The following is a 27287-nucleotide window of genomic DNA, read 5'->3' as shown; positions in this document are numbered from 1 at the left end:
CATCTACCAGAATCAGACTGGAAAACTGAGACGGGAGTGAGTGGGAGTTGACTGAAGTCTTTGAACATGATGAATTCAGCCAGCACTTTGGTGAAGTACTATAACAGAAAGGGTTAGAATTATGGATGTGTTCCTAACTAATGCACAAGGTGTTTTGGATACCCAGGGTATGGTTCAGTTAGCCAGCAGTGATCATGGCACTGTTTGGTTTAGAGGAGGGCAAGGCTAGGAATAAAAAGAAAGAAACAATGGTGTGTGATTTTAGAGGACCAGATTATGCTGTTCTGAGTAAGGGGTCAAGGTGAATTGCATGAATGAGAGCAAACTGAGAAAAGCAAGCTATGGGAATGGGTCATGGATGAAGTACTCAGGGCTAAGGCAATAGTGTGAGAAAGCGGTAGAAAGACAGAAAGAGAAGAAAGCCAATATGGCTATCAAAAAAGATGATAAAGAGGGAGAGGCAACAAACGATAAAGCTGAAAGGCAGTTAGAAGAAGGGATCAAGAAGTGAAGAGAGGAAAAGAACTGTCCAGCCTTGGATGGGAAGGAGATTACAGAATAAGGACTAGCAGAAAGTATAAGTATTGAATGAATACTTTACTTCAGTTTTCACGAAATAAAGAAAGGAGGGGGTACCAGGCTGGGAAAGAAACAGAGTAGGAAGATCAGTGTTTGGATATCAGGATGGAGAAGGAGGAGGTAAACAGGGAACTGGTTGCCCTCAGAAATCTGGCCAATTTGTTGAGAGATCCCTGATGGAGATAGTTAACAGATCACTGGCTATTGCATAAATGTCAGATGACTGGAAGGCAACAAGTGTGGTACTCTCATACAAGGGTGACAGAAAAAAATCTGAGTTGTGGAAATTACAGGCCTGCTGGCTTATCAACAGTGATGTGGAACACCAAGGAATGAATCTGAATGGGAGGCGACTGGCATAATTTCTAGAGGACAACAAGCTTAGGGACAGCAGCAAACATGAACAGAAAGACCTGTTAGTCAAAAGTCAAACCAGATCCAGTTTTACGACAGGGTTACAAGTGAATCTGACAGAGGGCTACTAGTAACCTTCAGAAAGGCTTTAGCTCAGTCACACATAGGGAAGTTGGTTGGAACACTGTAGGGATTGGGGGTAGGACCAGTACTAGACGGTGGCATGGTGGCATAGTGAGGGTTGTGGAGAGTTGGACAATGCCAGAAGTTAGGGAAATGTGTAGTAGAGTACTGACAAGGTCCATTACTGTTCAGTGTGTTTTCTTCAGGCATCTCTGAGGAAATAGAAAAGATTAACATGTTTACTGATGACACAAAGATAAATGCAGCAGTGCAGCACGTAGGAAGACTTTAGCTAAGGCTATGGAAAGACTAAACAAATGGGAATTAATGTTGCAGCTGAGGTTCAATGTAAACAAGTTCAAAGTTCTGCACTTATGCCAGAAGGAGGAGGAGGTCAAGGTAAGGAATCAAGAACCTGGGATATATTTACAATATCACTGAGTGATTCACCATGAGTGTGGAATAACCAGTATATCTAATGAATAGGTATGAGGAGACATTGTGCATATTTTAATACAGTACACTTTGGTAGGATGCACCATAAGTATTTAATGGTTAATAGTGCACCATCTATAGTGATCCCTAGTGCAGGCAACAGACCTTTGCACAAGGCATGTGAATGAGACTAGCAGAGAGGCAATAAGCACCATCCATGGTACAGAAGAATCGGTTTCATGAATTAGTGATGACCAGTGAAAACAGAACTGATCATCTGTGGGGTGGCTTTCCTTTCTTCAGATGAAAAAAATCTGTTCTTGAACATCCTATATTGAAGGCCAAGTGAAATAAGAGAATTAATTTTGGATGGTGGGAGAGAATGAAAGCCCCATGTGCGCATATAGGTTTGTACTTAAAATGTGCAGACATCACTACAAATGCCACATTCTGTGAGCAGGTTGGTGGAGCAAAAAAACAGTGTGATCAGGATGGTGTACGGCCTTTATCCCTTACACTGTCATGTGATACCTTACAGTGTCCTTTTGGGGTCCTAGGTGGTCCTAAGTGCTTGCATGAAGCCAAATGTGTTGATTTCCGGGTGATACCTTCACCTGGCTGAATATTTTCCAAGGAAATAGCTTTATGAATGATGAAAGTTGCCTGAAAAAGCAAACAAAATTAAGAAAGTTAACAAAAAATATTTATTTGATTCTTAAGAGAAGGTGAAGGTGAAAATGTTGACTATTAAGAAACACAATGAAACACATTAGAAAGGGTAGTGTAACATGCTTAATTAAATGGTGGAAGGTAACCTCAGTTCAGACTCTGAGAACAAATTTTAAATTTACCTCACTGATGCTGGTGGTGTGTACTATAACAAGACAATAGTATGACAGTTTGCGCCCTGTATTTTAAGTCTGGATTCAGTTTGTACCATTCCTTTTGGCTCACCTTCGGGCATTTTGCTCTTGTACTGGGTAATAAGCATGCAGACATTTCATCCTATTGTGGAAGATGGTCTGATGGGGTATGTAAGCTATATAATTTATTTTCTGCACATTATTAAGCATTTTGTCTTTTAATTTATTGATGCAAATAAACCTATACTTAAATGATCTGGTGAATTTAAATAAATTAACCAGTATGCAAAAGAAACAAATGAAAAAGTGTACTTTCTTTGACTGGGAGAATAGAATAGTGTCTAATCAGATTTTTAGTAAGTTCTTTGTTCTGCTTAACATAGAAACTATTTTAAAAGTGGGCATCATGATAGCAAACTGATTTATGCATGAGTTGACTGTTAGGAAAATATCATAGTGTATGGCTCAGGCTGATGAACATAAACTGGTAAATGAGGCATAGTAATAAATGTTGTGAGACTCTTTAATGCTTTCATTATTAACTTTATTGGGAGTGGAGGATCTAGAAGGGAAGATATCCCTCTTCAAATATAGTACTAAAAATTCTAATGGCGAGGACAACCTCAGGAAGTATAAGACTGGCCTTGCTAATCTAGAAGTCTGATCTAGACCATAGCAGCTAAGACTAAATGCAAAACACTTCATTAATTAATTGCACAAGAAACCAATGTGAGAGTTTGCATAACTTATGGGTGTGCGTGCATGCGTGCGTGCGTGTGTGTGTGTGTGTGTGTGTGTATGTGTGTGTGTGTGTGTGTGTGTGTGTGTGTGTGTGTGTGTGTATGTGTGTGTGTGTGGGGGGGTGATACTGCTGGTCACAAAGTAGGTTCAAAGCTCAAACATAAACACTGCTGAAACCCTGAATGCAACCAATCTCTATGTCAGTACAAGCTATTAAAATATGAATGCTTACAAGTCAGGTGATAATAAGGAAATATGTTGATCTGGAATAGTCTATGCAGCCCTGTAGGTCACGTTTTTATGGGGCAAACACAGAAAGCAGTAGTTCAAAAAAGATGCACAGTATATGGCTGATAAGTGAATTTTGTAACATAGACTGCTCAAAACTGGCTAAATGTTGAAAAACATCCCATGTAAAAATAGGAGGTAACCTGTGATGCTATGACCTTGTGATAGGTTCTACTTATATGGGAGGGGTGCATGTGTAGCCTCCCTTACATGCAGTCATACTTTCTGACTTAGAAATGTTACAGTAATTATCAGTTTGGAAAAATATATTTTGTGAATTGTGCTTTGTCAAATTATATTTCAGTCTTCAAGAAAAGACATCCATGGTCTGAACCACAGGTTTTATGAGGAGCTATTAAAAGGCAATAGTATACTGTGGCTTAGCAGAGGAGCAGGCAGTAAGGTGTGATGTAAATGTCCTGAACATACAAAACAGGATACAAAGGAACACTGCATTTTAGAAAAAAAAAGATGTTGTTGCTCAAGAAAGCATCAATGAGATAAGGCATAAGATGACGCAAGGAAACATTTATAGGTGGAAAAGGAAGTAAGGGATGCTGTGCACTCCTGTTAAAACTTTGGGGGGAACCACAGACAGGAAGTTTTCGGACAATCACAGAGAAATTAAGTAGCTCTGTGAAGTTTTCACAATTGAAGAAGTAGACTGCATAATGGATTGAATAATGTTTGCATGCTGTAAATGTCTGTATTTGTGGGCTTCTGGTATAATTTTCCATGAATTATGTCAGTTCTATGAACAGTTTATTGCATTGCTGGCCTGTGATGAATTGAACCATTCTGTGACCACTGTCACTAAGATATTCTTTAGTTAATTTAATGTCAGATGTATGGTTCATTTATTATGTCTAATTCATACACATTTGTTTACCTAGGTAGCTTTGAATAACATGACTTGCCATTTCTCACTGCTGTCTCTAGCTGAGTCTGACTCAATGCTTTGGTGGTTGAAGTCACCTATGCTTAGTACATAACCTTCCTCTGTTAGTGATGTGAGTTGGCAGTGTGACTCAAAATAAGCAGTTTCTTATGCCTTTGAAAGGGACAGAGGTTGTTGTACTCATCAGCTGTTCTGTCATTTACAGTTTATAATGCTGACAACTCATTCTTAAGAACTGAAATACAGACATGCAATACTTATGACAGCTAAGGTTCCCTGAACCCCCACAATGCACTTGTCCCCACTACCTGTGCTAATTTTATCTTATGCTTTCTACCTTTCTTTCTGTGAAGAAATATTTATTCTATGCTTTACCTTGTATTCCCACCACCTTTATACCCTTCTTTATCAGCTTTAAATGCATCTCTCTTTGTGTGCCTAACATCGTAAAGACTTATTGCAGAAATGAGGTACAATGACTGTCTTTTGGCTAGCTGATTGAACTATCTGCCCCCTTTCTTGCTTTCTGATTTATATCTTGCCTCTCCCATAATAAAATGATTTCATCTTTTGTGTCCCAGGTATCTGAATAACAGCCAGTAGTAAAAGTCTGAGAAAATGGGAAGGATAACAAATATATATTATTTTGTTTTAATTCTTTTACTAATTTAAATGTATAGAATTTCTTATTTCTCCATCCAGAAAACTAGAAAGAACATTTTTTAACCAGGGGCTGCATTTAAATGTCTCCCTGTATGTCTCAATCCCATTTAACCCAGATAAAATGAATACCTTTATCTCAAACATTTCCGACATTACTTCCTAGAGAATTCACATATTAATTCAGTGCATGACGTATTGAGTGCATCTTAGTCACTGACATTTGGCATGGCTGGTTGTTGGAGCGGTGGGATTACCTGTGAGTAAGTGGATAAGGTACAGTGGATGTGAGACAGCAGTGTGGCTTATGCAGTTTTTTTGGTAGGAGTGCACAGTGTATTGGAAAGTACATGTAATGAAAACATGCACTGAGGGTTTATAATAGCTGATAAACATGAAGAAGAAAAAATAAAAGCTGTGGGTCACTAAAAGGCATTTGTATTCAGTGGCACCGATAGTGATTTAGTGGGTAGATAGGCAGGAGGTTCTTAGGGCAGACTGGGACTGTGTGATGGAGTGCGATTATACCAGTGGGTGAACCAGTGAGGGTAGAAGGGGACTGCTTTAGGGAAAGGGTAAAGGCAGGGGCAGAGAGGATAATGATAGGAGGTAGAAAACTGGGGTAGAGATCACTGTAGTGGGAAAGTGTGGCCTGCATATGTTGAGGAGTTAAGGCTAGATTGACAGTGATACAGATAAAGTCAGAGTGAATCTGGGCATTCAAAAGGGAAGACAATGTATGATAGTAAAACAAATGAGGTCAGGGATCCTATGAGTGATAACAGAAAGGAAAGAAAAGAATGGAGAAAGAAAAAATAATGGAAGAAAGAATGGTGCAATCTGCAAGGGGTCATAAGCGAAGGGGTAAAAGTCTTTAAATAGTACATGCCAGGTGCCACTCAATAGCAAGAAAGAATCAGGCACAATTCAGTAACAAGAGAGATTAGGTGGGGGTAACAAAGGCAAGAGTTTTGTTTGGGCTGAAACATTTCCAGGATTGGCTATGAAAAGTGCATATGTTATTTAGTGAAAGCAGACAAAAGATGATTCCTCCTTGGGGGTGGGACGGAGGTGGTTCTGGCTCACCACTTGGGATGACTTGGTGTGGCACCCACAGAACATGAGTGTGCAGAGCACACGTTTTCCTGTTACTAGGGGATCATCATATGGTTAGAGGCACACATGCTCTTCATGGCTGGTAAATTTAGAAGAGGTCTAGTAAACCACTGTGGAATTAGGAGCTCTCCTGGGAATGAAAAGGCTGATAAGGCCCTGCAGCTAGGGAATAAATGAATCATAAATCTCTTGCCTGAGCCTGTTCTTAACAAAGAACAAACTAGCTTCTAAGGCAAAGGCATGGGAGCCATTGAACAAGAGGGAACAGCAAAAAAAAAAAAAAAATCTAAACGAATAAATAAATGCTTAAAAGGTTTCTTTGAAAAAAAAATATCATCCTCATCTTTGTCTTTCATTACTACCAAATAGTTTTTTTTTTTTTTGCTTTACCATTACGGCTATTCAGCTTGAAATAATTCTCAAATACCCAATTTTGAACCTTACCAGATTCACACTACAATCAGAAAAGGGAGGATTCCCTACTGGAGCCATCCTTGCCCAGTACAGTGTTATAACAGCGCAATGTCAGTATTAGTACTGGGGGTTCAGAAAGCATTTATAAATGCTAAATCTAAATAAAATGAAAAAAAAAAAAAACTATCACAATATGGTGGTTTACAGATTTCATAGGATGCTGTTTGTAATGATGAAGAATCATCATCAAAATAAGTTTAACAATATTGTCCTATGTCCAAGTTCATAGGTTCATAGGTTTCTACAACCATTGTAGGCTCAGCCAACAATACTATGGCAGAAGAACTCTTGAACATGAGCTAATAATGCTGAAGATGATGGTAGGAGATAGGATGCAAGCTGTAGGCAGAATATTATTAGCTTTGTTTGTTTTAGAGGGAATGAGAACATGAATAAAGGTAGATAAAATTAAGGAAAATAGTTAATTATCGAAGGAATATTAGGATCAAAAAGTGACAATGCTTAGTTTGGCTTAATTACACGTTTATAGCTAGTGACCAGTCGTGCAGCTAGGGTGGGGCAAAAGCGGTAACAACCCTAGGCATGATCTGCAAATGCTGATTGGTCTTCAGTGCTATGCATTACCAGTATTGAGAAATGAATGCCAGTACTGCATTTGAGGTCAGAGCTGAAGAGCTTAGTGCTTCATGTGTGATATAAACTATAGTAGCTACTAGAAACATAGTAGCAAGCTGTTTGCTATAGTTTAAGTGGAAAGAATATTGTTTTAGAAGAGAGAACTGGACTGCTTTAGCACTCTGTGTGGAAAAAATTGTATCTGATGCTTGCTGCAGTTCAAATGGAAAAATATTTTTTTTTCTTTGAGGGGGTGCTAGATTGGCTAGTGACTCCTGGGAGGAAGTTATATAATTCTCTCCATCAGCCTAATTAAAATATGAATATTTCAAGGGTTTTAGACTGTTTAATATGGAATCCATGTCAATCCACCAGACAACTTTAAACTGAAAGCCTTTCAGTCAAAAAATATTAAGAAACCACATTTATCAATAAAAATTTATTTTTTGCAGCTGGGTAAGCCCTCCTGCACCCCCTTGTGAATGTGAATGGAGACCTCCACACCCACCAACTTACATATCCCAACATCAAAGTCAAGGCAACAGATGGGAAAAGTGCAACTTCAAGGATTGCCAAAAGTTGTTTTATACTTACATTACACAGTGACTGAATGGCATTTGATTAAAAGCCATTCAGTAACTTTTCACATTTCCCTAATATGTACAGGAAGCTTGAAATGTAGATGAGAGGGGTACAGGGTGATTAATTCACCCCTGAATTGGGATTTGTTGAATTGGGTGTAAAAGTATGCTTTTAGAGTGGGTATCAACTTTCTCTTTTTGAGGAAACGGTCACAGAGAGCAGGATTTGAAGGCAAGACACAGATTATCTTTACAATAGTTTATAAAATACAAAAACTAATGGCAAGGTTTGTAGTTGGCCTGAATAAGAGTGTTTCTTTTCATTATAAAACACAATTATCTTTTTAGCAAAGAGGATTGTTATACATGCCAAAGAGTACTGTGCCCTGTGATGGTGATAATGAGGTCAGGATAAAGGTGACTTGGGATGGACTGGGACCTGGATGAGGGCCCACAAAAGATGAGATGAGATGAGAAAGGTAGAAGAATTCTCTGACAATACTGGCGATACACTGACACAAGGGCAGCTGATTGTTTATGTAAGTTCCTAAATCCCAGATTGCAGTGTTAGTCTTAAGGTGAGTTCCATTTATGTGAGACTGTGCGTTAACACAAGTCTCATTAGTCTTATCAATAGGGACTGTTTTAAATTCCTTTACTGTGAGATTGTGATTGGAGCACACATTATTAATGTGATCAACTCCTTGTTGGAGTATTAGGGAATCTGTGGGGGCATTGATGATGATTCCCAGTCTGCAGTCATCTGCAAATTTTGTTAGGCAAGGAATGTTAATAATTGCTTGCATTTCAGAAAAATCAATTCCAAAAGGGAGAGAGAGACTATGAAAGAACTCTAAGACTTTTTCTGCTAGTTGCATTTTGCTGTTTTGAGAGGATCCCCATATCCTGATTGAGTGTGCTCTGTTTGGTAGCCACTTAGGAATCCACTAAACTAATAAAGAGTTTATATTTTAGTTGGATTAGCTTATTTATGATGACAAAGTGAAGAATGATATTGAGTGCTTTGGCTAAGTGTAGATAAACAGTGTGGCCTGGAAGCTCTTCATCTAGGGCTTTGATGACTTTTCAGGAAGTTAACAAGATTAAGAAAACATGAACTACCCTTGGCAAAACTGAACTGTGAAGGATGTAGAGTCTGAAGATTTGTATAGCTTTAGTGTTTAATGATAAAATAATTCATTTATTGGCCTTATATAGTAAGGCCAGTGAGATATATAGGCCTATAAATGCCTGATCAGTTGGGGGGGGGGGCACCCTTATAGAGGGGCTGATGATAGCATTTCCCTATTCATCAGGTACATATATTGTGGGGAGACGTTGATTATAGATGTTTAGAAGAGATTCATCTAGCTAATGATTTAACCTTATCAGTAAGCAGCTGGGCATGTTTTCTGACATCATGAAGGTGTTATTTTTTGATCTGGAGAGGGCAGCTGAGACCTGGTCAGTATTCATGATGGAGTGTTTATCCTGAGATGGTACTGACAAGGGGAGGACCTACAGTATAACAGGTTGAATGAAATTAGAACAGACTTTATCTGCCAAGACAATAGGTATGGATTTTTTATCGGAGTGGGTAGTACCATTTACAATGAGCCCAGCGCATGGTTGGGTGTTATTGTAGAATTTATGAACATAGCTAAAAAAGGTTGTGCTGGTAGGTATTTTGCTCTCATAGGGAGTCTTGGTGTCACCAATGGTATTCTTGAGTTCCTTAGTAATTTGTTTAAGTTTTATTCTGTAAACAAGATTTATATAAGGCTAGGAGCACACATTTCTTGTTATACAATTTGTTGATTCTGTTATCTCACTAGATCTGTTGTTTGATATATTTATTGTTTTGCTTATCAGAGAATGGGTCAGTTTTCTCTGTACACTGATTTCATAGGACATACAATTCCTTGGTTATGTCTTGGGTGCCAATGATCAAGTATTTGGGTTGCCTGGACCATTTCATGTGTGTCTTTGGAAAGGTTAATGAATTGTTTTCCAAAGACCCTGAGTGTGGATGGAGTACTGGGGCTAGGGTGCTGGTCTTGATGGAGTTGCCTATATTTAAATGATAATATTTAAATAATTTTTCTCTGTCTAACCAAGATGTTGGAGAAACCTTAATGTACATAACCCACAAAAATAAGTTTATGGAGAAATGCACTGAATACCTGGGTTAGGTTGAGAAAATGTGTAAAAAACTAGATGTTCTTACCTTATGATTCACACAAGCCAGGCATTATTCTATTAAAGCTGACCCTGTATCATGTCTATGTCTGGACCACAACTTTTACAACTTTAAGATTCCAAAAAAATGTATGACATGATAAAAATATGTTTCACTGTGCCGGCCAAGAGGATAACAATGACATCAGTTAACATTTTCCACTTCTATCATTTTGATTTTCTTATAAATAGTTCAGGAAAAAGTTTTTCAAGCATGGAAATGTTATAGGATCACAGGATCATAGGAGGTTACTAGGCTAATGGCTCTTCCAAGCCTAGCCAAGGGTTTATCCCTAAAAAGAAACCTCACTCAGCACCTGTCACGCCTGTCAACGAGGGACACAGGTGGAACCCCTGGGACAATTTGTGGTTTCCCATCCACTCATCAAGGTTGCACTTGAAGAGGGTCAGTGAGGTGCTCTGTTTGATGTGCATGGGGAGTCTGTTCCAGAGATGGGGCAGCCTCTGGGAGACAAACCTGTCTCTCCAGCAGGTTTTGTTGATGTCACATATTAGATTCAGGCCTTTTGAACGGGTAGTGCATGAGGAGTTAGACTTATGGATATGGAGCATCTCTAGTAGGGCAGGGTCAGAGATTGCCTTGTAGGCGAGACACAGATCCCCCCTGAGCAATCTGTATGATACCGAGGAGAGTTGATAGTGATTTGAGCCTGTCCACATAGGACAGGTGTTGGAGGGCATGGATTTTATTTGTGAGGTATTTCAGTGGCCTTTCCAGTTGGTGCAGATGTTTGGAGAGGTGCATCCCAAACAGGGAGTTATACTCAATTATTGATCTAATGAGGGAGGAGTATAGAGAGGTAATAACTTCCTTTTTTCTGGATGCAATCCCTTTATAAAGCTGTAACAAGATGAACCAAGCTAGGTAAACCAGACCTAACTATATTGCCAACACCATCATCATCACTGCATGGTTGTGTTATACATTTTAAAAATATGAAATATAGTTGTGTCTCATTGTTAGATTTAACAGAGGAGACCTGAAGAAGCACAATTAGAGCAATCATAATTAGCATTAGCAGAAACTTTAGCAATGTGGTAGTTATTTAATAGGTCAGCTAAGCTGAATGCATTTGTAATTGCAACATGATTTTTATTTATTGGTAAATACTAGGCTAATTGCCCTAAAAGACCATTATAAGTCTAGCCAATAATTGAAAGTCAGACTCAAACCCTGTAGCTTATGTCTATATAGAGAAGACCATTATGCCAAACCCAACATATCACACTTAACTGTCCAGTTATTTACTACTGTTCCCACACATAACTGCCCAGCTAATTAATGCTGCTTCCACATATAACAATATAATTAATTATTGTTCTTCCCACAGCTAACTGACCTGTTAATTATTACTAGTTACACATACATAGCTGACCAACTTATTACTACTGTTTCCACACTTAACTGGCCAGTTGATTACCGCTGCTCACACAAATAACAGTTAATTATTGCTCTTCCCACACTAAGCTGACCAGTTAATTATTACTGCCCCTGACACTTAACTACCACGTTAATTACTACTTTCCCTACACATAGCTGACAATTTAGCTATTGCTGTTCCCACACTTTATTGGTCATTTAATTATTTCTGCTTTCACACACATAACTAGTCACAAACTATAAACCACAAAGAAGGAAAGACGGAATCCACACTGTATAAATTTAGCACTTTCGTTTTTTAATAAAAACTTCTTCAGAATAGCAAACAGCAAACAACACAAGACTGACCCATTTTATATCCCACAACCACCCAAATACATTAATTGGTGACATCATAATTGATGAATGAATTAATTAACCCTTTCATACATTAACTACATATTTTTTATCATAAAATGACTAAAATAATCATGTACTTTATCAAAACTAGCTTGCAAAATTCCTAAAATCTATTATATATAAGATGTGTGTATGTATAATGTATAGTGTGAAAAACATTTTTCATAATTATCTTTTATACGACAATTTTTCATAAATAACCTTCCATTTTGAGTCTAAGGACAGAACTGATAGAAATACTAGTATTTAACCCTGGGAACTGTGCTGCATTAGTTTTTAACTGCCATCTAAGTTCCCTATTTTCCAAATAATCATTCAGGGGACCCCCTCAATCCCCCAATGTAACTTGTTCAAGCACTGAAAATCTAAAATTATTATACATACACATATCTTATATATAATAGATTTTAGAAATTTTGCAAGCTAGTTTTGATAAAGTACATGATTATTTTAGTCATTTTATGATAAAAAATATGTAGTTAATGTATGAAAGGGTTAATTAATTAATTCATCAATTATGATGTCACTAATTAATGTATTTGGGTGGTTGTGGGATATAAAATGGGTCAGTCTTGTGTTGTTTGCTGTTTGTTTGCTATTCTGAAGAAGTTTTTATTAAAAAACGAAAGCGCTAAATTTATACAGTGTGGATTCCGTCTTTCCTTCTTTGTGGTTTATAGTTTGTTACAGGTTTGTGTTTCTGACTTTCGTTGTTTAACACATAACTAGTTAGCTAATTACTGCTGCTGCCACACTTAACAGGCTGTTAGTTACTGCTGCTCCCACACATAACTAACCAGCTAATTACTTCTGCTCCCCCACTTAATTAACAGTTAATTATTACTGTTCCTACAAATAACTGGCCAGTTAATTACTACTGCTTCCACACTTAATTTGCCAATTAATTACTGCTGCTCCCACAGTTAAATGGTCAGTTAGTTACTGCTGCTCCCACACATAACTAACCATCTAATTACTTCTGCTCCCCCACTTAATTAACCAGTTAATTGCTGGTGTTCCTGTAAATAACCAACCAGTTAATTACTACTGCTTCCACACTTAATTTGCCAATTAATTACTGCTGCTGCCACACTTAACAGGTCTGTTAGTTACTGCTGCTCCCACACATAACTAAAATCACAAAAGGGTTCGCATCTAGAACAAAACAGGTTATTGTGCCTCTCTAATCATCACTCATTAGACCCATCATAGAATACAACGCCCCATTTGGGATGTACCTTACAAGACACCTGCAACAGCTGGAAAGGCCACAAAAGTACCTCACCAAGAGGATTACTGGCCTCAAACAGATGCCCTATGCAGCCCAACTCAAGAAACTCCAGCTGTACTCAGTTGCATACCACTTACTCAGAGGTGATCTCTGCCTGACATACAAGGCCATGTCCAACCCAGAATTGATGGACATGCTCCACCTAAAAAAAAAACAAATCCCAGAGAGCCACACGCTCTAGAGATATAAACCTCACCACAATGATAAATAGGACATGCTGGAGGGATAGATTCCAATCCCAGAGACTCCCCATGCTTTGGAACAGGATTCCAATATACAACAGGCAGAGCCCCTCACTAACACTCTTCAAGAGAAACCTTGACAGGTGGATGGGAAACAGAAAATTTACCCCGGGGATCACTGCACTGGCTCTGCTGGACAGTGGCACAGGGAACTAATAGCTCTGCTGGACAGTGGTGCAGGGAACTGATGGCTCTGCTGGACAGAGGCACAAGGAACTAATGGCTCTGCTGGACAGAGGCACAGGCAACTAATCTAAGGGAGTGGCGAAAGCCAACACATTCTGGCTAGGCTTATAAATGCCCTTGGGCAGATAGCCTAGTACTTACCTATGAACCTATGAATCAGCTAATTACTTCTGCTCCTCCACTTATTTACCCAGTTAATTACTGCTGTTTCTACAAATAACCAGCCACTTAATTACTACTGCTTCCACACTTAATTTGCCAGTTAATTACTGCGGCCGTCACAATTAACTGGTCATTGCTCCCACACTTAATTATCCAGTTAATTACAGCTGCTCCAGCAAATAACCAGCCAGTTAATTATTGCTGCTCCAACACATAATTAACCAGTTAATTACTGCTGTTCCAACAAATAAACAGTTAATTACTGCCTCTCCCACAATTAACTGGTTAGTTACTGCTTCCACACATATTTAGTCAGTTAAGTACTACTGCTCACATGTTTAATTATCCAGTTAATTACTACTGTTCCAGCAAATAACCAGCCAGGAAATTTCTGCTGTTCCTTCACATAACTAGCCAGTTAATTACTACTGCTCCCACACTTAATTAGCCAGTTAATTACTAGTACTCACATATATATACAGCCAGTTAATTATTGATGCTTCCTCACTACTCTGACCAGTTAATTGTTGCTGCCCCCACAAATGGCTGACAATTTAGCCATTGCTGCTCCCACACTTTACTAGTCAGTTAATTATTGCTATTCCTACACATAAATAGCCAGTTAATTACTCTTACTGCTACACTGAACTGGTCTGTTAGTTACTGCTGACCCTACACATAGATGATCAGCTAATTACTGTTACTCCCACACTTAACTGGCTAGTAGTTAGTTACTGCTGCTCTCACATAAAACTAATATGTATCTATCTATCTAAACGTAATATTTTCAAGCACTTAATTTGATGGTTAATCACGGCTGCTCTCACACATATCTGGGCAAGTAATTACTTCTGCGCCCATACATAACTGTTCAGTTAGTTACTGCGACAATCTAATTACTGTTTTTCCCACACTTAACTGCTGCTCTCACACATAACTAATAGTCATTTTGGCATTTGTTTAGCTGGCATGAGCAGAGGTGAAGTATTTATCTGTGAGATCTGTAACCCAGATTCAGACATGAGCCCTGCAGGACAGCTGCCGGGAGGAGCTACCTGCAAAATTTGACTTGATATACAGTTACCGGATATAGTTCCAGTGTTGTTATGCTGTGTGCTGATACATAATAGCAGGTTACCATCATCATCTGGAAGAGACATAAAATATTCTTCTGGTCCTAATTTGACCCACAGAAAGACTGAGGGAACCCAGGTACCCTGTAGTTAGAAGAAGTGGTGGAGCTGGTGATGCAGTGGGCTTTTTGTAGTAAGTCCATTCTGGAGTTCATTTATTGCATTACATTGCATTCCCCTGAATTCAGCCTGTATGATGGCTACCAACTTAGCATACATATAGCAAGCTGTTTTTGAGCCTTCATACTCAGTTGTTAGAAGCCGATATTATATAAAGATTTGATTAATGAGAGCAATAAGAGTTGTACTTGTCAGCCTTTCTATTGCAGGTTTTGTTGATTCCACTCAGGTCTGTGTTTCATAGTCGTTTCCTTTAAGTGCTTTTTGCACAGATTGCTATTTTCTCATTTGTTGGACAAGAGTATCTAGCCTGACACCTGCTTTCCAGTAAAAGTGTATCCTTTTAACAGTCAGACTGCAGTCTTCACATTCTTTATCTTCTGATTTTGTAGGACCTGGAGATGCAGCCAACCCTTGCTTGTACGCTGCTGACATCTGTAGCCATGATGAAAAGTGTGCACAGCATCGCTCAGCATACGTCTCCACCTGTAACCGCAAGGGCAACAATGGCCATAGCTGTGACAGACGTCGTTGCCACAAGACTCTGCGTCATTTTTTTGAGAAGGTGCCACAAGACTACAGCCTTGGAGTTCTGCTTTGTTCTTGTAAAGATGATCCATGTGGTGAGCGTCGACGGCAAACAATTGTCCCTGGATGTTCATTTGAGGAGGAAGAGAAGCCAAACTGCTTATACTTGCTGGAAGAATGCAACAAAGAAAATATCTGCAGGTTGGGTCTCAGAGTCTGTCATTTCCATTATGCCTTGTTTATTTTTTATGCTTTGTTGTTCTAGACCTCATGACACTGAAGAGTTGTACTATCATAGTAGGTAAGGAATATGCACCTTTATGCTGATCTCATGTAACATTTTTCTGCTTCTGTTTTTGCTCCTCTCTTGGCAACCATTGAGGTTAACTCCTCTATTTGCTCAGTTTACTATTCATTCCCCTGGTTGACAAGGGCGAAGAAGCAGAAGTTGCACCATCATTCTGCCCATTGTATTAGTTTCCATTTTAGCAATATCTGCCAAAAAGCCGACCCATTGCTTTGTCACCCTTTCAGTAAACTGCATGTGACATTTCCTCAGAGCTTTTTACTTTCCAGTTTCATATCTTGGTGAGTTAGCTTTGTGCATAATTTTCTCTGAATGTTGAGCTCACCTTTATCCTTTTAAAGTTTGGAAGATACTATTTGTTATTTCTCTCCTCTCTCTACATTACTAAGGTTCTGAAAATTGTCCCTTACACATTTCAGCCCATGCTCCAGCTTTGCATTGCATTAGTTGTAATTTTCTTGACTGCTTTTATATTTCTAGCATCCTTCTCGACACCTGATCCTCAGAACTAAACCTGCTTCTAAAGGTAAAACATTATTCATACTAAGGTATGGCCTTTCTATCCTTAGTCTAGCATCCTTCTAGACACCTGGTCCTCAGAACTGAACCTACTTCTTCAGGTAAAACCTCATTCATACTGTGGCATGGCCTTTCTGTCCTTACTGCTGCACTAGCATTCTTAGGTCAACAGATATAGTCTTTTTCACATTATCTTCCTCTAGACTATGTCAATTAGAATATCATAGTCTATCCCAAGTCCTTCCTTAGAACTCTTGCAAGCAGTGTTTATAATATTTATAGTTTCTGAAACTGAAATTCAACATCAGTACACACGACTACTGTCCTAGTGGGGTAGAGATGTAGTCTGTTTTTTTTTTCCTTTTCTAGCATGTCTGCTGTTTGCTCAACATTACATCTCTTTCTTTCCAATTACCCAGCAGTGTCAGTAATGAAGCCATGAGATAGGCATGACCTTAACAATATCCCATCAGTCATTGTCCTTGCTTCAGGTTTCATGCAACTTAGAAGACCCTTCTGAGCTTTGTAGTTTAATTGCTTCCTGTGTAAAGAACCATGGAAGAACCAATTCCAAATGCTTTCCAGCCATCTATCCATCCCCTATTCAAGAGAGTGTTGAAGGCATTTTCTGTATTTCAGGTTGTCCACATTTTCTACTGATCCACTACTCCCAAAGGTAGTATTTACAGGTAGTCAAAATCTATCAGACATAATTAATAAAACCCCTTGTCCTCCAGAAATATCACAGTTCTGTTCTTAAGTAAGAATCTCATTTCCATATTACTAACATCATACTCAGACTTACAACTGCCCACCTTTTTGTTTCATCTGGTTTGGAGATAGACCGTATCTTCCCTCCCCAGACTTGAGATATGTCCCCCTCCATTACATGACCTTTGAAGGATAGCCCATGGCTCTGCCTGTATTCGTCTGTGCTGCTGTAGTACTAGCAGATGCGTGTAGAATTGCTGTTCTAGGTCCTTTGTAACAGGACAATTCCCTCTAATTCACTGTGTCATTGAATCCACTGCATTTACCCAAATGTGAATAAATCCCTTTCTTACTTTCTAGTCATTGCCATTTGACTTGCTTCTCTGCTTGCTAGCTTCATGTCCACTGCCTGAAGCATGCCTTGTAAATATGTGTGCCAAATATTTTTTTTTTCGTGTATCAACCCTTGTCCAGTTGGTGCAGAGGGTCTATATCAGCATTTTGAAAACTGAATAGTTCGAATCAATAAATGTCAAACTGACATGATCGACATATTCAATTTTCGAATGCCAATACAAAAAAAAAAAAAACAAAACAAAAAAAATGAAAGGGTGTAGGCAGGGGGGCAAGCCCCCTTGCACCCCCCCCCCACACCTCCTGCTACTTAGGTATACCAACTCCGAGACTGCACCACATTGAAGTAAACTGAAATCTCCCCTTACAGAGATTTCCGTTTACCTGTTCGACGTTCTGCACTTTCGGCATTCTCGAGGCGACAGTATCGGATTCGATATTGTCAGCGTTCGAGATGCTGATGGGAACCCAGTGCAGAGGGTTATGACTATGAGTGATAGTCCCTAGGTTTGCAGCTCAGGTCCACTTTTCCATCTCCTAACGCTTCCAGTGATGTCTCAGATCAACTAAAAAAACTGTGATTTTAGCTGTAATCTAGCCATCGGATGCTGATAAAATGTAGACTGATGTAATCAAAACATAATATGTAGTGAATACAATGCAAAACCGTAGTAAACCTATTCAGTCTAATGTATGAAAACATAACTAAATAAACTAGTTATTGTAACCTGAGCACAGATACAAAATGCAGATGATAAATTCTAACTATTTCATTCATGCTTCAGGTCACGACTGGCCAATTTTAAACAGAACTGCCAGATGTCTGGGAAGTCAGAAAGTGGTTGCCTGCAGCAGAATCTCCTGGCGTGTTTGATGTCCTATGTTGGAATGATAGGTAATGAGTCATTTCCTTCAGTTTCTTTACTCATGAGATGTGGTGGCAGGAAGGCCAGAATTATTTTCTTGTACAGAATTACCCATTAAATCTAATGATAAATGTCACTAAGTACAATGCCTGATACTTTTAGTAACTGTGATGTTAAATTGAACTGCACAAAACACGGATGATGGCCAGTGGCTTTGTAAGAATGTTTCTCCTTGTGTTCACATGTGCACACTAAAACACACACACACACACACACACACACACACACACACACACACACACACACACACACACACACACACACACACACGCACGCATGCACACACACACACACACACACACACACACACACACACACACACACACATTTGTGCATATATGTATACATGCACATGCACGAGTACATATACATGCAAACGTGCAGAATGGAAGCAGTCAGGTCACCAAAGGTAGTTTTGGCGAATGTAAAATGATTGAAGCAAGTTCACTAAAATTGCATTCAATGACAGTGGAGTTTGCCTTTTTCCTATACTGTTATGTGACCTTGGAGTTGCTATATATAAGTTTGGGATTAGGGGGAGTTTGCCCTCCTACAAAAAACAGTTCCTCAAGATTTTCACTGAAGGCAGTTTTGGTGAACATTTTCCGAGGTTTTTATGTTTGGTAAAACTGCCTTTGGTGAGTAGACATGAATCCATTCAGAACTACTGGACTTGATTAAGGTTGTAAACAGTTGATTGAATTTACCCAAATAAAGATCTTCAAACTCATTATAACATATATGCCCTGTCTACCCCAAATTATCACCAAGGAAGGCCAGATACCAGACTGATTAGTACCTCTAATTGTGAAATCAGGGCTGGCCTTAGGCTAATTGAACCAATATGGCCTAGTAGGATTTTGCTGTCTTGGGAGCCCCACACTAGACTATCACATGATTATTATTCCTTATGTCTCTCAGTTATTTGCCTGAAAGAATTAACAGTGAAGTGCAAGCTATCTTCATACTCATAGTCTTACTTCTGCATTAGCTACAAGTCTCATTAGTTGAGTTCCCTACATCTCCTGACTTACATTGCACTTGTAGGTTTCTGGTATTATTAATAATTGCTGCTTTGTGCTTCTTGTGTGGCTTACAGTGTCAGCTGCTCCTGCTCCCATAGTAGTTAGTAGTTATTGCTGAGTACTCAGCAGGGATTTCAACCTAAAATTAAGGTAGGATTAACCATCTGTTTTGGGCATCATTCCAGTTACTATCATGGAAGATAAAGTTAGATTTAGTCTGTAGACTGATAAAAGAAGTACTGTGCTTTGCTTTGTTTCTCTTGCTGACATGAGCTATATGATGGTTCCCAATTTAACTGTTGGCATTCTAAATGCCAATAAAAAATGGAAAATACAGGAGAAGAGTGTATCTCGAAAATTGCCCTTCTCCTTTAAACTTCTTTTTGCAGGGGGGCAAGCCCCCTTACCCCCAGACTTATATATACCAATTCCAAGATCACCATATCCTGGAGAAAATGGAATAGTCTCAGAAGTAGCATCTTGGACTTGGTATATACAAGCCCGATGTTTCCTCCATCCAGTCTCTGTATTTCAGGACTCTCTCTTCTGGGTCCCAACATTTCAAATAGTTACTGTATAGAATTGGCTACTAATGGATCCATTTATAAGATGTATCTATGAAAACAAACACTAATATAAATAAACAAAAAGATGAAAAGATAGTGGAATGAAAAGTAACTTCTGATCACTAATACTTGTGTCAGAATGTTTTCAGTTCAATGGTGTGGCAGAGGAATGCTTGCTGCAGTCACAGAGCAAAATAATGAGAGAGAAGGGAAATGTGTGTGTGCATGTTCAGTCACTGTAGGCAGGGGGGTCTATATCATGTGGTCGAAAGCTAATAATGGCAAACTACCACATCTTCGAAAACACCGGAACTCAAAGTTGTTATTGTGGGGTCGCACTACAGTGTAGATAGGGGTATTTGCCCTTTCCTCACTGTAGTGCGATCTTGGAGTTGGTGTATATATTTAGCAGGGGGTGTGGGGGGCACAGCCCCCGACAATTGCAACTTCGGGTTCCGGTGTTTTCAAAGTTGTGGTCGTTTGCTATTATTAACTTTTGACCACGTGATGTTGACCCTAGCTAGGGTGGGGTGAGAGGGGCAACTGCCCTGGGTGCAAAGTGTTGGGGGAGGTGTGATCATCCAATCCCAATATCTGTTTAATGCATTTGCAGTCAAACATGAGCACTGTTGCACTCTGTAGTAAGCAGCTTGCAACAGTTTAAAATGTTTCCTTTAATTTAAAAAAAAAAAGAAATCTGAGTGCTATAGTGCTCAGTGTAGAGTATAAACTATAACAAATGCTTGGTACATTGTAGCAAACAGCTCCTACAGTTTAAAAACAACAACAAAAAAGATTTATTTTTAAGTAAAATGAGAGAAAGGATGGTTGGGGGCAGGGCGCAGAGATAGGAACTGATTTACTCCTGCATTTTGGGACCCCCAGGTACCTGATCATGTACTTTGTTTTTGTTTTGCTCTTCTATTGAAGAGCTGGGGAGGAGGGAGGGGGTGTCAGACCATTTGGCTGGTATGCCAATTGAAGAAGTAGCATCCTTTTTTTATGGTAAAATATGTGACAGTCGAGCAGAGTGCAGCTATGGGACCTGATTGGGTCCTGCATTTCAGTAACCCAGGTACCTGATTGCTGACGTTTTATTTTATTTTTTGCTCTTCACTCAAAGAGTTGAGAGGGTGAGGTTCTAGCTTACTGGACTGGCAACAGGGTATTGAGTGAGCCAGCTAAGCCTCTGGCTGTAGGTAGAACTGGATAAAAAATTATTCACTTGGCTGAAAGTGGAAAAATAGTAACAGAATCAGTTTAACTCATAAATATAGTGCAGGATATAACAGTTCCAGAGTCACATACTAAATGGGGGCAACCACAAACGTAAAGCTAAAAAATGGTTGGAGTGGAATGGGAGGAAAGTATATTAGAGAAAGCTGAACAAACTGTGTGACTTTTGCATGGTCTTCCTACATCCACATGGGTTTCCTTAAGGCAGTCTGATTTTCTTCCACCTGCCAAAACACAATGATGTTCTTCATGTTTTACTGTTGCAGTCATTACATTTGGGTAATCTGCTGGCAGGTTGCCCTCAGCCGGCCTGAATTCCAAAGTCTTGGGTCCTGCGCCGGTTGCTGTCTCTTCTTCCATGATGTCAGGTAGTCAGGAGTATAAAACAGGCAGCCGACGCCATTTTATTTAGTTCTTTTGCTGCGCGATGCCCAAAGCAGAAGCAGTTTGCAAGTGCCGGTCGGCCGACACCTGAAATTTTCGAATTTGAGTTTCAGAACCGAAGTCTTCACTAAAGCTAAGTACACCATTGGGGAAACTTTTTCTTGCTCCATACCGATGTTAGTAAAAGTTAATAATTGCATTACTTGTGGGAAACAAATACCTCATAAGGATTTCCATTTGTACTGTATTCCTTGCCTAGGCCCTGAGCATAACATGCCTAGCTGTCAGTTTTGTGCTAAATTTAACCAACGCACTATTAAGTGTTGGTATATCTTTGCTTCAAAATATTTTGGAAACAGATTTAACTATCCTGAAATGTCATTGGATAGCATTCCGACTACTGGAGTTCACAAAAAACGCAAAGAAAAGGACAGAGACAAACCGTCGAGGTCCAAAACCGACGACAAAGCTCATCCTAAGCCAGTCGCCGGTTCACCAGTACTCAATGAGGTGCTTTCGCAGCCCCTGATACCAGCTACTCTCGAGTCGCAGGCCTCTACCAAGACCCATGTGGAGTCCGGCATGCCACGAGATTCTCAAAGTATTGTACCCGTGGATGTGTCTCCCTCGGATGGGTCCGGAGCCGCTGAGCAGGCACTGGCTTCTGAGGGTGTCTTCAGGCCTCAGCATTTCTACATAAAACTGATGCCAGCTTCAAAATCAAAGACAAAAGCAACTTCTAAAACTAAAAAAACGACGCAAGAGCCATGTGCTCAGGCCTCTATGCCCAAAAAACAGATGATCAAAATGGCTGAAGACCTAATTACCTTGATCAGGGGTTCCCAACCCCCTCATGATAAGAGGTCTAGGCAAGACACTGATTATGAATCTTCACATCAGGTTTCTATTTTTTCTGATTCCTCTTTTGGTCAGGAATTTTCTATACCACCCTTTGAGGATTCTGATGCAGAGGAATCTATCCCATCTGCATCTCCTCCTGAAGATTATTCCTTTGGAGAAACCTTGCATACTTTGAGGGAGCATTTTCACTGGGAGAGTCAAGATTTCTTAGAATCAAAAAAGAGGCTTAGGGACTTCCTTCTTCTCCCTCAGCATAGGCCTTTAGCCATACCTCCCATTTTAGACATTGTGGATGATGTGTTTTCGGAGTCAAGCTTGACTCCAGACTCCTTACCTCTGGCTTTTTATTTAAAAACCCTGCTGCTGACCCTGAAACTATTTCACAGGGTCCAAAAGGTGTAAAGGCCTCAACAGCAAAAAATCCTACTCCCTCTGATAGAGATTCCAGGACACTGGATAGATGGGGAAAGAAGGTTTATACATCTGCAACCTTGGCAATTAGGGCCTTAAACTGCCAGTTTCATATGCTTAAGTATCAACAGCATGTTATGGGATTACTGAAACAGAAAATTATGTTGATTTCTGAATGTGTAGAAAATAAAGAATTGCAGGAATTATTGCATGCAGCAGAACAAGTTGGAAAGCATACTTTGCAATGTGGTTTTGATTCCTTAGAGGCCTCCTGCAGGGCCGTAGTTACTGGACCTGTGATTAGAAGGCATGCCTGGCTAAAAGAGCAAAATTTGCCTGATCATGTTAAAGCTAAATTGCTGGATGCACCTTTACAGCATGATACTCTGTTTGGTATTAAGGCAGAAGAGGTTTTAAAGAAAATGGAAGACAAAGCTAAGTCTATGCAAACTGTAAAATACTTCTTACAAGTGCAGCCACCAAGATTCAGTAGACACTGGCCTACAAAAAACTGGTCCTTTCCTGTGTCTGACAGAGCTCCATGGGGCAAATCCAGGTGCCCTAAAGGTTCTAGATACCAGTCACAGGATTCTTACAGGTCAAAGCAATGGGGTGCCTCTACCTCCAAATCTGGAGGAAATAAAACGCAACCCTACAGTAAACAGTCTCAATGACTTCCCTCTGCCATCACCAAGCACTTATCTTTTGGCAGCTCCCTTAGGGGGAAAATTAGCACTTTATGCTCAAAATTGGCAATTAATAACCCAGGACAAGTGGGTATTAAACATAGTATCCCAGGGATACAGATTCTACTTCCACACTCTGCCAATTCCAAATGGTTGGCCAGATCTGCCAAAAAATCAACGGGCAGAGGCACAGAAACAAGTTACGTCCCTCATGGATATGGGGGCTATTCAGCCAGTGCCAGAACAGGAAAAAGGACAAGGGCTTTACTCAAGATTGTTTTTGGTACCCAGAAAAGACAAGGCCTGGCGCCCAATACTGGATTTATCAGTTTTGAACACATTCCCGGACATTCCAAAATTCAAAATGTTAACTTTACAGCAGTTTCTGCCCATGCTGGGCAAGAACACTTGGCTAGTGACTTTAGACTTAAAAGAGGCATACCTGCAAATCCCAATAAGGGAATCGTGCAGAAGATACCTCTGTTTCAAGGCTGGCTTTATGCATTACCGATTCTCTGCACTGCCCTTTGGCTTATCCACTGCGCCCAGGGTCTTTACAAAGTGCCTGGCACCGGTAATTGCATTTTGCAGACAAAGAAGTATACAAATCTATCCTTACTAGGACGACTGTCTCATTCAAGCAGAGAACAAGGACATTCTTCATCAACATCTGGCGTTTGTGAAAAGGCTTCTAGCATGCCTAGGGTACACAATAAACGAAAAGAAATCACAGCTGGTACCCTCTCAAAAGATAACATTAATGGGTGCAAGCTTGAATACAACTGCCCAGATGGCTTACCTCACGCCAGACAAACAAAAGTAACTGACTATTTACTTCAGACAGATGGCAACAAAAACCCAGTTATCTGCAAGACAAATTCTGCAGGCTTTGGGGTTCATGGCATCCTGCATTCTACTGACTCCATATGCAAGACTGCGTATGAGGAAACTACAGTGGTACCTAAAAAGTTTATGGAGTCATCATTGTCACAGTCTGGAAGCAATGATTCCTCTCATTCCCTGCCTACAATAGGAGTTTCTTTGGTGGGCAGAGGCATGTCACCAAAACAGGGGACGGTCCTTTACTCTATCCCCTGCCAGCCAAACCTTAACTACAGATGCATCAGACTATGCATGGGGGGCCCACCTGGCGGGAAGATGCTTTCAGGGCATATGGACCCCAAAACAAATGCATCCGCATATCAACCAAAAAGAGATGTTAGCTGTTCAAAATGCCCTGACAGCCTTCAAGGACTTACTTCATCCAGGACAACTACTGATAAAGACGGACAATACCACGGTTATGTGGTACATAAATAAGCAGGGGGGCACACACTCATACCCCCTTTGCAGACTAGCCATGGCATTGTGGGACACAGCCTTAACTTACCAAGTACATCTTCAAGCTCAATTCCTCCCAGGAAAGCAAAATACTCTGGCAGATGACTTAAGCAGAAACCTTATGGATCCTCACGAGTGGAAACTGGATTCACAAGTCTTCAGCATGATAACAAAGAAATGGGGAAGCCCGGACATAGACCTATTTGCTTCTCCTCGGAATTATCAACTGGACAAATTCTGCAAAAGGACTTATCACAGACAAGCATGGAAAGTGGATGTCCTATCTGTCAGTTGGAAAAAACTGTCAGTTTATGCCTTTCCTCCTCTGCCTCTTCTTCCCAAGGTCCTACTAAAGGTCAGACAAGAAAAAACAAAAATTATACTAATTGCCCCGGATTGGCTCCACCAACATTGGTATCCAATCCTAAGGAATATGTCTCAATTCCCAGCTTGGTACTTGCCTCAAATACCTCACTTACTGTCTCAGCAAAACAATCAGATCCTGCACAATCAGCTCCAAACACTGAACCTGGCAGCAGGGCTGATCATGAAGTTATTCAAACAACACCTCTCAGTAAATCTGTGATGGATGTCATTTTGGAAGCCAGACGGCCTAGTACTAGAAAATCTTATGCTGATAAATGGAAGAGATTCTGTGCTTGGAACCAAGCACAAGGAATGGACACAGCAGAGCCAAATATTCCTCAGATTTTACAATACTTGACTGAGCTGCTTGACAAAGGCCTATATTTTTCATCAATAAAAATCCATGCCTCTGCCATCTCGGCTCATTACAACACAGAGCCACCGATCTTTTCTCACCCTTTGCTAAAACAGTATCTTAAAGGGGCCAAAAATGTAAGGTCACCCAGAAGATCACCAATTCCTGCATGGGACCTCAATTTTGTGTTGGAAAAGCTCACCCTGCCTCCATTTGAACCAGCTGCTACTGCAGATATAAAGTTTTTATCATGGAAAACAGCTTCCTCCTGGAAATTAATTCAGCAAGAAGGGTTTCAGAGCTACAGGCCATCATGGCTGTGAAGCCTTTTATCATATTTTACCCAGACAGGGTGTCCCTCAGGACCAATCCTTCCTTTATGCCTAAGGTGGTTTCCAGTGTGGCTCTTAACCAAACTATTCATCTGCCAACTTTTTTTCCAAATCCACAGAACAAGGGGGAGCAGATTCTGCATTCCTTGGATGTCCACAGACAACTAAGATTCTACTTGAGCAGTACTAAAGCTCTAAGAAAAACTGAGCAGCTACTGGTGGCATTTGCTGCAGGATCAGAGGGAAAGGCTATTTCAAAGCAGACTATTTCAAAGTGGATAAGCCACTGCATACGTTTCTGCTACTTACATCATGGTAAACTGGTGCCCAAGGGCATTAGGTCTCATTCCACCAGGGCTGCAGCTACATCAGCAGCTTTTCTCAGAGGGGTACCAACCAAATACATTCTAGAAGTGCTACTTGGAGTTTTGTTCATACTTTTACAAAGCATTATCATTTGCCTCTCTTCTCTAAGTCCAGGGCAGGCTTTGCCACTGCAGTTCTGCAGGGCCTTATAGCCACCCCTAATGCTGTTTAGCTCCAGCCTCCCATCCATAGCTTTGGGATTCTACCCAAATGTAATGACTGCAGCAGTGAAACATGAAGAACATAGTACAGTTGTGTACACTTACCATAAATGTAGATGTTCGAGTGTATTCACTGTTGCAGTCCAGGTTACCCACCCGCCATTCCCCTTTTATTCTGGAGCTGCTCCTTCCTTCACTATATTCTACAGCCTTTGTGGTGTATTTGCTTTTAGATGAAGGTAAAGTTTATGTTGTTGCATGTATATATAGTTTACATATTCTTATATATATATATTTTTGCTCCCATTTGGGGGGCACCTGACATCTGGGGCAAGAAAACCTAAAGAAAATGGATTTGGCTGCCTGTTTTATACCTCTGATGACCTGACGTCATGAAAGAAGAGACAGCAACTGATGCAGGACCCAGGACTTTGGAATTCAGGCTGACTGAGGGCAACCTGACAGCAGATTACCCAAATGTAATGACTGCAGCAGTGAATACACTCAAACATCTACATTTATAGTAAGTGTACACAGCTGTACTTTTAGTGACTACTCAAAACTTTTCCATTCATGTAATCTTTATTATTACTCTTATGTCATGAAAAATGTCTAGAAAGATCTGTGTACATTTTCTTACGTTCACTGTTTCATAAATATTTAAAAAAATAACAGTACATTTTCAGAAATAATTATAATTGTAGGGTGTGTGAGCAATACTGTTCCTATGGAGATGCCTGAGGTAATGATTTTTATTTAATTAATTTATTTATAATTTCTTAACAGAGGTGGAATACTGATCCGCCTGGACCATTTTCAGGTTCAGCCTGGAAGAGATACACCCTTGTGCAGTACTTTAATCAATATCAATGTGACATTGATAATATAAGAGGAAGCATGCTGAGAAATATAAGTTAAGATGGTACATAGCATCAATGAACATAATCATACGTAAATGTATATGTACATTAATTCAGTTTGTAAAGTAGGT

General features: G+C 39.9%; 1 protein-coding gene across 1 annotated transcript in view; it reads left to right on the top strand.

Annotated features, from left to right (window-relative positions):
* The window catches only part of GFRA3 (GDNF family receptor alpha 3), a 198102-nt gene that overhangs the window by 91504 nt on the left and 79311 nt on the right, over positions 1-27287 (top strand). Inside the window, exons 4-5 of the mRNA XM_044069510.1 lie at positions 15254-15590; positions 18066-18175. Coding sequence (XP_043925445.1) covers positions 15254-15590; positions 18066-18175 — 447 coding nt within the window. The remainder of the gene's footprint in view (positions 1-15253; positions 15591-18065; positions 18176-27287) is intronic.

The sequence above is a fragment of the Protopterus annectens genome, chromosome 4.part0 (assembly GCF_019279795.1).
Source record: "Protopterus annectens isolate FY-2018-M chromosome 4.part0, PAN1.0, whole genome shotgun sequence".
NCBI classification, from domain to species: Eukaryota; Metazoa; Chordata; order Ceratodontiformes; family Protopteridae; genus Protopterus; species Protopterus annectens.
This window is presented reverse-complemented; position numbering and strand designations above follow the sequence as displayed.